A 13,077-nucleotide genomic window follows, 5' to 3' on the forward strand; every position below is an offset into this window, starting at 1 on the left:
TGTCTCCAAGAACAAATTCAACACTTAGTCCCTTCAGAAGAGCCTTCTGTGACTTTAAAGAATGCTCTCTTTGCATCAGATTGATAAGAAATGGACACAGAAACTGCCATGTTACAAGATCAGGAGTTGATGCTGGGTGACCAATCACCTTTTAACAAGGCCTAAATGCCCCACCATTCAGCTTCTGCATGCCCCAGGGCAAGACAGCTACATCTGTGAAGGTGGATACAGTGAACCAGAGCAGGATGCAAGATGTGGCAATTATTGTAGACACAGATAAGTCTAAAGAGTGGTCAATATTGACTCTTGATCATCTGTGTCCTGTGGTTTATTCTGCGATGATATCGGAACAGTTACAAAGAAACAATTGTATTTTAGACTCAGATGACAATCACCTTCTATCTGTGATACAAAAAGGTGTTAAATCACTTCACTAAGTTATGTCTAAGTTCTATGAGTTTTGTAATTGCTTTGGTGGCTATTTTATATAAAGAGGTAAACAAAAGGAAAGTGTTAAGGAATACTGAAAGATGTCACGGAAGTTCGATTCTTTTAATATTGAAAGATTGTTCTGAGACCAAATACTTAAAAGGCAGGTAGATCTTGTCAATATCTTTTCACAGTGGCTGTTTAAGAAAAACTTTACAAATAGTACAGAAACTATTTTGAAATACTAAGCTTTTACTCTTACAGATTCTTAATACACTTTTAACAGTTTGTTACTTGCGGTACACGGTATCAATATTTCAACAATAAGAAAAAATGGTAGGATGACTCTCCAAAAATTTAATGAAATAAAATCATTTTGTTTAATGATTATTAAGTGATTTTAACTTTTAATACTATCTGATAGGTATCACAACCATACTAGTAAGTAGGTAAAAAAAAAGTTTTGGCAGATTTCTTGTTTTAAAAAGATGAGACCTGGAATATTTATATTTCAAACTCATCAAATAAGCATCTTCTCTTCTGCTAATTTAGGCTTTTACGTTTATAACAATGACTCAGAGGTAACTGATTACTCTTCCTCTTGCTTCAAATTGGATTGCAACTTGTTTCCTAGTCAAGGATAAATCTTAATTTCACTAAAGTGAGAAATGAAGGTTGCCCAGACTAAGTTGGAGGACGTTGAGTAATTCAAAATAAAAAACTTTGCTCCTTTAGTTAGAGACAATAAATCAGGCACAGCTACTTAATTACTTTTAGCAATATGTTTTCCAGTGGAAATTTCAGTCATTTCATAGTCATTTCACAGCATGCTTTTTGCCAAAAACATTAAAAATCAATTAGTTTTCATTAAAAAGTGATCATAAGATATTCTATTTTCAAAATCAAATCATTTGTAGCTTAGTTGGTGCAAAACATCTGAAACTGAAGTATTTTTCGAGATTATTACTGCTTTTTCAACTTTTTCTGTCCAAGTTTGAATTCTTAGGTAAGGTAATAACCATTTCCGCTATACTTAATGTTACTTTAATGATCTGAAAATTTATATTATTCCAATGGATATATATTTATAAAATCTTTAATCTAAAACTTAAAGTCATTTTTTTCATTGGGCATTATTCTAGATTAAAATAATGTTTTATTATTTTAAGGCCTGAGATTACGGTGTTTATGCATTACTGCAGTATAGTCAAACCTGTCCTGCCAAATATGTGTCACAAAGTGCCAGTTTCCTTGTGAGATTACATGACCATTATAGACTAAATATTTGTGCCTCCCTCAAATTTGCATTTTGAAATCTTACCCTCCAATATTAGGTGCCTTTGGGAGATAATTAGGTTTAGATGAAGTCATGAAAGTGAAGCCACAAGAAAGGGATTAATGCCCTAAAGAGTTTAAGAGCTTGCTTCTCTCTACTCTCTGCCATGAAAGCATACACCAAAGTTAGCCACCTACGAACCAGGAAGTGGGCTCCTGCCAAACACCAAACAAATCTGCCTTGATCTTGACCTCCCAAGCCTCCAGAATTGTGGCAAATAAGTTTCTGTTGTTTAAGGGCCCCACTCTGTTGTATTTTATTATACCAGCCCCAGAAAACTAATAAAATAAGTAAATAAATGGTACTTTGGGTTTCATCCCAAAGTATATCTTATTAGAGATTATCTTAATTAGATAATATTTAGATGTGATTTTCGAATTTAGAGTTGATGCTCAAACAAGTTGAGAGTTTTGGAACTGCTGGGATGCAATGAATCTATTTTGCACGTGAAAAAAAAAAAAAAAACACATGAATTTGGGGGATGGGACCAGGGACAGAATGTTATAGACCTAATGTTTGTATCTGCCCCCTCCAAATTCCCCTCCAAATTCGTATGAAGTCCTAGCCCCCAATGTGATGACATTAGGAGCTGGAGTCTCTAGAAGGAAATTAAGATTTGATGAGATCATAAAAGCAGAATTTTCATAAATAGGATTCAGGCCCTTATAAGAGTCCCAAGAGAGTTTGCTTCCCTCTACTTTCTGCTGGGTTCAGATTCAAGAAGAAAGCCATCTATAAACCAGGAAGCAGGTTCTCACCAAACATTGAATCTGCTGCTGTCTTGATCCTCCAGAACTGTGTAAAAGAAATGTTTGTTAAAGACATACCCAGTCTATGGCATTTTTGTTCTTGCAGCCCAAATGGACTAAGACAATGATAGGTTGACAGATTTTAGGTGGGTTTCATTCTGTGGTCCCCATTCAAATTTAGATTCCAATACATTTAATGCATACAGGTATAATTTGTGACATTGGGCAATTATCAGTATTAAAAAATACTTACAATTTAGAAATGATTATTTATTCATGAGAGACACAGAGAGAGAGGTAGAGACATAGGAAGAGAGAGGAGAAGCAGGCTCCATGCAGAGAGCCCAATGTGGGACTGGATCCCGAGACTCTGGGATCACGCCCTGAGCCAAAGGCAGATGCTCAACCACTGAACCACCCAGGCGTCCCCATTATTTTGTTTCTATTGAAATATTTTTAGATATAAAGAAAGTAATTCTATTGAATAGTAAGACAGAAGACAGACTTTAATTATAAGTCAAGTAACTATATTTTTAGGACCATTTGCTATCATATTACATTGACTCACAATAATTAAGGCTGACATGTCTCTCTAAATAGACTGAAGAGCAGTCCTATTTTTTTAAAAAAAAAAGCAGAGAAGATCAAAATGAAATAAAGTGATCTAATACTCCACAGGATGAGCATGATCTGTCTTAAAAGTTTCCCAGCAGGTGCTATTTAATTTGTTGAATTTTCCCAAAATCTGTCCTTTAAATTGCAGTCCTTGAAATTTGATATCAACATTATCTCAGATTTAATCAGATTGAAGAACTGCTGTTTTGTGCGACAAATCTCAGCCAGGATTCAATCTGGAGAAAGAAACCACACAGTGATTTAGACAGACAAAATTTAATGTAGAAATTTATTAGCCGTAGCAGAGCTCTGTAGCCATGACCGATTGGTTAGTAATAAAGAGAACTTGAAAAGAATATAGCAACAGCAGATATGAAGAGTGTGAGTCATCATCAGGGCAGAGACAGAGTGCCCCATGAAGAGACCCCAGGACTGAAATCAAGACTGTTGGAGATGGCACAGCTGTGGCTCACAGAAAAGTCACTGTGGTACTTGCACTTGCAGAACCTGCTGGAAATGTGGGGAGCCTCGTTCTCATTGGAGGCAAGCGCAAGGACAAGCCGGTCTGGTCTGCAGGGCTGCTGAGGCTAGCTTCTGGCTCCTGGCTATGTTGACGGGGGAAGTGCAGGAGCATCAGAAGTCTGTGCACCTGCTCTTGGAGCCAGTCCCCTGGAAGGAGAGAGCAGGTTATTTCTGGGATGTTTTGTTCGTGCTCATTGATATTTCTCAATATGCAGAGCAGGCTACACAGAGGAGGCAACCAAAAAACCCAGGAACTCACCGCCCTGCTGCTCCACACGACCCAGTTCCCCGGTCTGTCTTCCTTCTTCTTTTCACTTTTCAGTCTTCTGATGCTTGTTTAATAAATAATATCTAGAGTTATTAGTTGTACTTAGCAGGAGGAATAGAATCCATTTCCCTGGAGCCAAAAGTCTATCATTGCATTTAAAATTATTTTTTCCCCTCTAACCAGTACTTTTCTGGTTAAATTACTATATTTGGGCAGAATTCACTGTTTTGTAAAAAACAAAAACAAAATATTTCTCTTCTAGCACCTACATTCACTCCTTTCCACCTTCTTTTTCCTTTCTGCTTTTTCTCCTTCCCTTTGTTCACTTCTTCTCAACCTCCATCCTCCCTGAGCTTTTCCTACCACATAGCTATTCAGAAACTATTATGTTAAGAAGTAATTCAACACGTTTTTTTATGGCTATCTTTTCCAATGAGATGACCATCATGTTTATGTTGATGTTTCTTCACGTTTACATTACTTTATATAAAAGCGACAAAGGCATTTTGTGGTTTCAAAGCATAATTGGTTAAGCAATTGAAGTTTTGGCAAAAAGCACCAAGGGTTTTCACCACCAGAAATAATTTTTATTATTTATTTTAAGCGATTCAATGTAACTGGTAGCAAAATGGTACATAGACAATAAACAACCGATTCCCATAGGATTACAAGGACTATTACTGACTTTATGTTTTATTTTTGTGTGCAAGTTAAGTATTTTAAAAAGGCAACAGTTTGTTAAAAGGCTTTTATAAGCGTATTTTATTCTTTAAATAACAGAAAGACTAGTAAACTATCGTTTTTATAGCAAGCTGTTATGAATTATGTCAATTATTAAATTTGGACTACTGTTCATAATCAAAAATAATTATTTTAAAATTTATGAAACAAAGCTTTTAGTTTTATAGGAAATATAGTCATGTCCTAGCTTGGAGTCCTAGTCTTGACAATGGTCAAAATGCAAAAATACTAAACTTGAGATCTCGTGGGGAAATAGAATATTCATAAAATCTTCCATTTATTCCTAAAAATAATTGTAATGGAGTAATGAAATGACAACTCAAAGAAATATCACATTTGATTATTCATGTGTAAATATAAAATAAGTTAAACTTATTATTGTTCTCCATTACATATATTAGTTCAATTCTGTCTTTCGTTTGAATAATTTACAGGTGAATATGTAAGTTTGCCAAGTATATTTCACATGTCTACAACATACATGCATACATATGCATACAATCTTTGTTTTAAGGTCTGCTGCCAATTTTAAGTAACATGACAAATTCCCTACTTCTCTGATTAGAGAAAGTTAAACATAGGCTTTCCCTGTTTTAGAGGAAATTCTTGGTGTTTTTGTTATTCTAAAATGAGAGTCATGGAAAATACTAAAAAACAACAATAACAAATAGGCATTTCATCCTCTGTAAGCCAAATTATACAATGGCTATCAGCTATAATTTCACATGTTTGGTTTTACATTTTCATGTCCATAGAATTATCTGGGAAATTTTCGGCTTTATTTATATTTGTGTTGTTTTAAAAAATTCTTCCACTATCTTCTCAATTTATCTGCTTCTCTGTGAAAAGAAAGAAGAAAATGCCTCTTTCTAGTCTTATATGCCCAATTTTTTTGTGGAATTAAAATTCATTGTCAAGGTCAGAAATTTTTTAAAACACAAAATTAGAGGAAAAATGTCTTTTTAAATTTACCAATGTCTCTCTCATGGGAATACCGTAACATATTCCCACCACCTGGCAAACTGCTCTTGTGCTTTTCAGCCTATTTCTGAAGCGGAACGAAGCAGTAAGATAACAGCATTGGTGTCATCAAGGATCAATCTATATTTATCTTATAACTGTAAAATTCTTCAGGATTTATATTAAATTTCAATGGCAAAAGCTACCCATCTTAACTACATGCATTTTCCTCACAGTGTTATATGTCCTACAGATGATTTTTCAAAATTAAATAAATTTTTAACATATTGTTTTGTGTATAAATATCTCAATAGTAAAGCATAGAGGAGGACTTTTAAAGTTTTGAAATGTCCTTGTATTCCATAAAAGGTTAATTTTGCCTGTTTGAATTTTAAAGTATCTTTCTGATGAAACATACTATATAGACTACGAAAATGTTAAAGCTCAAGAGCCTAATGAAAATCATTACTGCATATTTCAGTTAACGTTTCAATTCCTGGCTTCAATTTAAGTCAACATTTGTGTTTTCAGTATTTTCTCTGTCAGGCATTCTTTTAGGAGAATAATAAATATTTGTTTTTTAACACTCTTCTTGGCATACAATGTGTGTCAGATGTAAATGTAGCAAAAAAGTTCAGGTACTTGATATTTTTTGTTTTGGTTTCCTCAATGTAATAAAACATGCTGTAAACATCTCAAGTTCTAAAATGAATATGATATGATATGAAAAGGCAAAAAAACGATAAAATGATTTGTACTCTAAAGCAAACTGTGAGTCTCTCACAAAAGTCAGCCACACAATTTTGTTGGTTAATCTCTGTGTAGATGCCAGACATTTATGATGAGCTCAATTTTATAAAACAGCAAGTTTAAAGAATATAATATGACTTTTTAGTTTTTAAGAGGAACCAGTCTTCTACGTCCAGTGTGATGCACCAAATGTAGTTGGATTTTTTGTTTACTTTCATAAAACCTTAATACTTTTAAAAATTGGCTTCATACACTTTGGAATATTGTCAAATATCCCATTTAAATTTGTGTGTTTTAATTGAGGTTTTCAAAATCATCCCATTGATGTCTTTCAAATATTAATAGGAGGAGTACCAATAAGCAATACTTTAAATTTCAAAATAATCTATATTTCTTAGAGAATAGATTGATTTTAATGTGAGATAATTGAATATATTCTGATCAAGTTTCTTTCATGCCAGCAGCACTTATTCTTCTCCTAAGATTTAGAGTTGTTTCAAGCAAGATTCTTGTAGGAGAAAAAAGGTCTCTTATTTTCCTTTTATCAAAGCTGAGTTTCCTCCCGAGAGTCTTGACCCATGGCATTGCAGATGCTGTTTTTTCGACTGGGTTCACTGTTTGGAAGGTATGCCAACGGATCTGGTCGGATTAAGTATCTAGGAAAAGAAAAAGCAAATAACTGTAATAGTAAATAAAGGCAAAAAAAAATTCACACCTACACTTTAGACTGCTGCTTCAAATGTGTTTGGTTTTCAGGTCATCTAAACTGTATCTATACATAGCACTAGTGAAAGAACTCACTTTTTAGGTGGCCTATACAATTTGGCAGGGACTTATATTATTTCTGTATTTAAGCAGATTATGATGTAAGCTGATGAATTAATAATTATTCTTTTTTAGTTATGATCCGTTTCACCTCCTTCCTCTTATCAAAACTTCATGTTTTATTTTAGTGTTCTGTTGATTTATTATCTTTGACTATTTTTCTAACAAGGAGACCTAAATCTCAGCCATGATTCTTCTACTACTTAACTGCTCTTAGTCTTATTTTTTTCATAAATAAATTGGATCTATATCATTTCCAAAGTCTTTTTAAATTAAATATTTCAGGAATCTAAAAAGGTAATCATTTGATAGACACTCTGAGGAATACTATGCAGAGATAATCTTTTAATTATCTGGAAATTAATCTAAAATTCAGGGTGTGCTATCGTGAGCAATTATACAAAAGAATAAAAAATAATTCTTAATTCATTCTAACTGGTAAATGGAAAAATGTCTATCTGCCAAACTCATACACTTCAATAATGTTAGAATTTGTTTGAAGAGAGATGTTTTACTTCCAACTTTCAAATGACACAAGGTTCCATTTCTTGAGCTCACTTGGAATACTGTGTTAGGAACTGAATAGAAAAAAGTCACAAACCTTAACCCCTATCTTGCACAAGATTAGTAGACTTTAATCTATAAAGCAGATATAGACAAGAAAAATAAATTCCAAACATCACAGAAAGAGAAAAAAAGTAACAGAAAAAATGAGGGAATACTTTTACTGAGGAGGTTGAGCTAAGCTTCTCTCTCTAGCTTGCTCCTGATCTCTTTAGAAAATGAGTTTGACTTCAGGAAAATGGTTAAACCAGGAAATAGTGGAAGGTAAATTCAGGGAGAAAAGTAGAAAACAGCTAACGAAGGACTTTAAGTTTCAGGATAAAGTAGTTTCGATTTCTGTTCCAAAGGCAGTGTAAAGTCATTGACTGTTTGCAGAGAAAGAAGAAAAACAAATACATGTAATGCAGCATTTGAACAGTCTTGTTTCAGGTACAAATGAAACTGGGAATTCATACTTTTATAAACATTTGGGAGGTACAAAAAAATGAGCAGAAAAGCTAACTTAAAGTGAGAATTCTAATGAAGATTACACATTTCCTCTTAAAAACTAAAGGAAAAATATACATAAAATACGTTCCTTAATGAAAATAAGAAAAGGCAATTTAAAGCACTACAGTCTATTTTCTCCCATCAAATAAAAGTTGGAATTAATGTCCTTGAATCCATTAACTGGATATTGTTATCTATGCACACTGCTTTATAATTACTTTGAATATCACTAGCATTTAGATTGATGAAGAAAATAGTGCATATTAAGCTCTTTTTTATTTGATAAATTGAACATGTTCCAATTTGTAAATTAAAGATGTACAACATGTTACTGTGATAAATTCATATATTTTAATGATTGCCATTGAAGCAATATTCATCATATTACATCATTATAATGCATTATTATTAACAATATTCATTATACTGTGCATTAGATCTCTATCTTTACTTCTTGTTACAAGCTTGAACACTTAAATACCATCAATCTTAATCCCCCATCTTCCTATCCCCTTGTAACCATCTATTTTTTATGGACTTGACTCTTTTTTAGATTCCACATATAAGTGATATCACCCAGTACTTGTCTTTCTCCAACATCTCACTTAGCATAATGTGCTCAAGGTCCATTTACGTTGTTGCAAATGGCAGGATATCTTCTTCCATTGTGTATTACACCACATCTTTCTTATTCATTCATCCATTGATGGGCATTTCAGTTGTTTATATATCTATTATTGTGAATAATGCTGAATAGATGTGTGTGTACATATGTCTCAGCAATATCCTGTTTTCATTTCCTTTGGATAGTATACCCAGAAGTGGAATTGCTGGGCCATATGGTAGATCAATTTTTAATTTTTTGAGAAAGTTCTGTATTGTTTACCATAGTGGTTGGACTAATTTAAATTCCCACCAGCAGTGTATATAAGAGTTCTGGTTTTACAATACTCTCACCAACACGTTATCTCGTCTTCTTGAAAATAGCCATCCCAACAGGTTTGAGGTGATATCCTGTTATGATTTTTATTTGCATTTCCCTGATGATTAGTGATGCTGAGCATCTATCCACAGCATTGGCTATTTTCATGTCCTCTGGAAGCCTTAGTTTCTGCCCATTTTTAAATCTGATTGTTTGTTTCTTTGTTTAGAAGTTCTGTATATTTTGTATATTAACCCCTTATCTGAGATATGGTTTGCAAAATTTTTCTCCCATTCTATAGGCTGTTGTTTCATTTTGTTGATTCTTTCATTGTGCAGAAGCTTTTTGAGTTTGATGTAGTTCCATGTGTTGATTTCTGCTTTCCTTGTTTGTGCTTTTGGCATTATGACCAAAATATCATTGTCAAGACCAATATCAGTGTTTCTTCCCTGTTTCCTTCTACAAGTTTTATGATATCAGGTGTCAGATTTAGGTCTCTGATCCATTTTGAGGATTTCTTTCAGTGGTATGAGAGAGAAATATACTTTCATTGTTTTGCATGTGCTTCTACAGTTTCAATTTTTGAAGAGACTTTCCTTTCCCCCATTGGGTGTTCCTTGCTATTCTGTCAAATATTAGTTGAACATAAATACCAGGATTTAATTCTGGGCTCTCTATTCTGTTCTACTGATCTATGTATCTATTTTTGTGTCAGGTTCATACTGTTTTTATTACTATAGCTTTATAATATAGTTTGAATTCAGGAAGTGTGACACCTTGGCTTTGTTCTTTTTTCTCAAGATTGCTTTGGCTACTCAAGATCCTTTGTGGTTCCATGTGAATTTTAGGATTGTTTTAGTCTGTGAAGAAAACCTTTGGTATTTTGATAGGAATTTTGTTGAGTCTGTACATGGCTTTGGATAGTATGGCCATTACAAATATTTATCCTTCTAATCCGTGAACATAGGAGGTCTTTCGATTTCTTTGTGTCTTTTCTGATTTCTTTCAGCAAAGTTTATAGTTTTCATGGGCAGATCTTTCACTCCTTTGGTTAAATTTATTCCTAAGTATGTTATTGTTTTGGACACTCTTGTGAATAGGGTGGTTTTCTTTCTTTCTTTCTTTTATTTTCTTTTGATGTTGAGTCAGTGTAAAGTATTACTGTCATTAGGATAAAGGAATGCCACTGATTTCTGTAAATTGGTTTCATAATCTGTCACATTACTGAAATCATTAAACAGATTTTTTATTGACTCTTTGGAATTTTATATAAGATCATATCTTCAGCACATGGTGACCATTTTACTTCTTCCTTCTGATTTGGATGCTATTTATTTCTTTGTTTTGTCTAAATATTCTAGGTAGGACTTCCAGTACTATCCTGAATAGGAAAATTGAGAGGGTGCAACCTTTTCTTGTATCTGATATCAGAGGAAACACTTTCAATTTTTTCTCATTTAGTATAATGTTAACATGAGTTTATTATATATGGCTTTTATTATATTGAGGTATGTCCCTTAAGTACCCAATCTATTAAGGATTATTATCATGAAAGGATGTCATATTTTGTCATATGCGTCTTCTGTATCTACTGAGATGATCATGTGATTTTTATCTTTCATTTTATTAATGTGATGAATTACATTAATTGGCTGCATACATCATCCTGACAACCCATGGATAAATTCTACTTGGTCATGCTGCATAATCCTTATATATTCTTAAATTTGGTTTGCATCTATATTCATAGGGATATTTATCTACAGTTTTCTTTTCTTGTGATATCCTTAACTGGTTTCAGTATCTAGGTACCTACGGCTTTGCAGAATAAGTTTGCAGTGTTCCCTCTTCCTTAATGTTGGAAGAGTCTGAGGAAGATTAGTATTAATTCTTCATTAAATATTTGTAAAATTCACAGGGAAACACTGGGAACCTTTCCCCTAAGATCAGGAACATGACAGGGATGTCCACTCTCACCACTGCTATTCAACATAGTACTAGAAGTCCTAGCCTCAGCAATCAGACAACAAAAAGAAATAAAAGGCATTCAAATTGGCAAAGAAGTCAAAATCTCCCTCTTTGCAGATGACATGATACTGTACGTTGAAAACCCAAAGGACTCCACCCCAAGATTGTGAGAACTCATATAGCAATTTGACAGTGTGGCAGGATACAAAATCAATGCCCAGAAGTCAGTGGCATTTCTATACACTAACAAGGAGACTGAAGAAAGAGAAAATAAGGAATCAATCCCATTTACAATTGCATCCCAAAGCAAAAGATACCTAGGAATACACCTAACCAAAGAGGTAAAGCATCTCTACCCTAAAAACTACAGAACACTTCTGAAAGCAATTGAGGAAGACACAAAGAGATGGAAAAATATTCCATGTTCCTGGATTGGAAGAGTTAATATTGTGAAAATGTCAATGCTACCCAGGGCAATTTACACATTTAATGTATTCCCTATCACAATACCATGGACTTTCTTCAAAGAGTTGGAACAAATCATCTTAAGATTTGTGTGGAATCAGAAAAGACCTCAAATAGCCAGGGGAATATCGATAAAGAAAACCAGAGACTGGGGGAATCACAATGTCAGATTTCAGGTTGTACTACAAAGTGGTGTTCATCAGGACAGTACAGTACTGGCACAAAAACAGACACATAGATCAATGGAACAGAATAGAGAATCCAGAAATGGGCCCTCAACTTTATGGTCAACTAATGCTCAACAAAGCAGGAAAGACTATCCACTGGAAAAACGAGTCTCTTCAATAAATGGTGCTGGGAAAATTGGACATCCACGTACAGAAGAATGAAACTAGACCATTGTCTTACACCAGACACAAAGATCAACTCAAAAGGGATGAAAGATCTCAATGTGAGACAAGAATCTATCAAAATCCTAGAGAACACAAGCAACACCCTTTTTTGAACTTGGCTACAGCAACTTCTTGCAAGATACATCTATGAAGGCAAGGGAAACAAAAGCAAAAATGAATTATAGTGACTTAATCAAGATAAAAAGCTTCTGCACAGCAAAAGAAACAGTCAACAAAACTCAAAGACAACCTACAGAATGGGAGAAGATATTTGCAAATGACATTTCAGATAAAGGGCTAGTATCCAAGATCTATAAAGAACTTATTAAATTCAACAGCAAAGAAACAAACAATCCAATCATGAAATGGGCAAAAGACCTGAACAGAAATTTCACAGAGGAAGACATAGACATGGCCAACAAGCACATGGGAAAATGCTCTGCATCACTTGCCATCAGGGAAGTACACATCAAAACCACAATGAGATACCACCTCACACCTGTGAGAATGGGGACAATTAAGACAGGAAACAACAAATGTTGGAGAGGATGCAGAGAAAGGGGAACCCTCTTGCACTGTTGATGGGAATGTGAACTGGTGCAGCCACTCTGGAAAACTGTGTGGAGGTTCCTCAAAGAGTTAAAAATAGAACTGCCCTATGATCCAACAATTGCCCTGCTGGGGATTTACCCCAAAGATACGGATGTAGTAAAATGCAGGGACACCTGCACCCCAATGTTTATAGCAGCAATGTCCACAATAGCCAAACTGTGGAAGGAGCCTCGGTGTCCATCGAAAGATTAATGTATAAAGAAGCTGTGGTCTAAATATACAAAAGAATATGCCTCAGCCATTAGAAACGACAAATACCCACCATTGGCTTCAACGTGGATGGAATTGAAGGGTATTATGCTGAGTGAAGTAAGTCAATGAGAGAAGGACAAACATTATATGGTCTCATTCCTTTGGAGAATATAAAAAATAGGAAAGGGAATAAAGGGGAAAGGAGAGAAAATGAGTGGGAAATATCAGTAAGGATGACAGAATATGAGAGACTCCTAACTCTGGGAAACAAACAAGAG

The 13,077-nt window shown here is 34.3% G+C and overlaps 1 protein-coding gene across 9 annotated transcripts in view; it reads right to left on the reverse strand.

Annotated features, from left to right (window-relative positions):
• Window positions 1-3,389: 3,389 nt before the first annotated feature.
• Window positions 3,390-13,077, reverse strand: part of KCNT2 (potassium sodium-activated channel subfamily T member 2) — a 374,999-nt gene continuing 365,311 nt past the window's right edge. For all 9 annotated transcript variants that reach the window (XM_077887107.1, XM_077887110.1, XM_077887105.1 and 6 more), the window contains 2 exons: window positions 3,911-7,026; window positions 3,390-3,798 (listed from right to left, as the gene is read on the reverse strand). In XM_077887107.1, the coding sequence (XP_077743233.1) occupies window positions 6,915-7,026 (112 nt within the window). In that variant the 3' untranslated portion in view covers window positions 3,390-3,798; window positions 3,911-6,914. The remainder of the gene's footprint in view (window positions 3,799-3,910; window positions 7,027-13,077) is intronic.

The sequence above is a fragment of the Canis aureus genome, chromosome 38, assembly GCF_053574225.1.
Source record: "Canis aureus isolate CA01 chromosome 38, VMU_Caureus_v.1.0, whole genome shotgun sequence".
In the NCBI taxonomy this organism is placed as follows: Eukaryota; Metazoa; Chordata; class Mammalia; order Carnivora; family Canidae; genus Canis; species Canis aureus.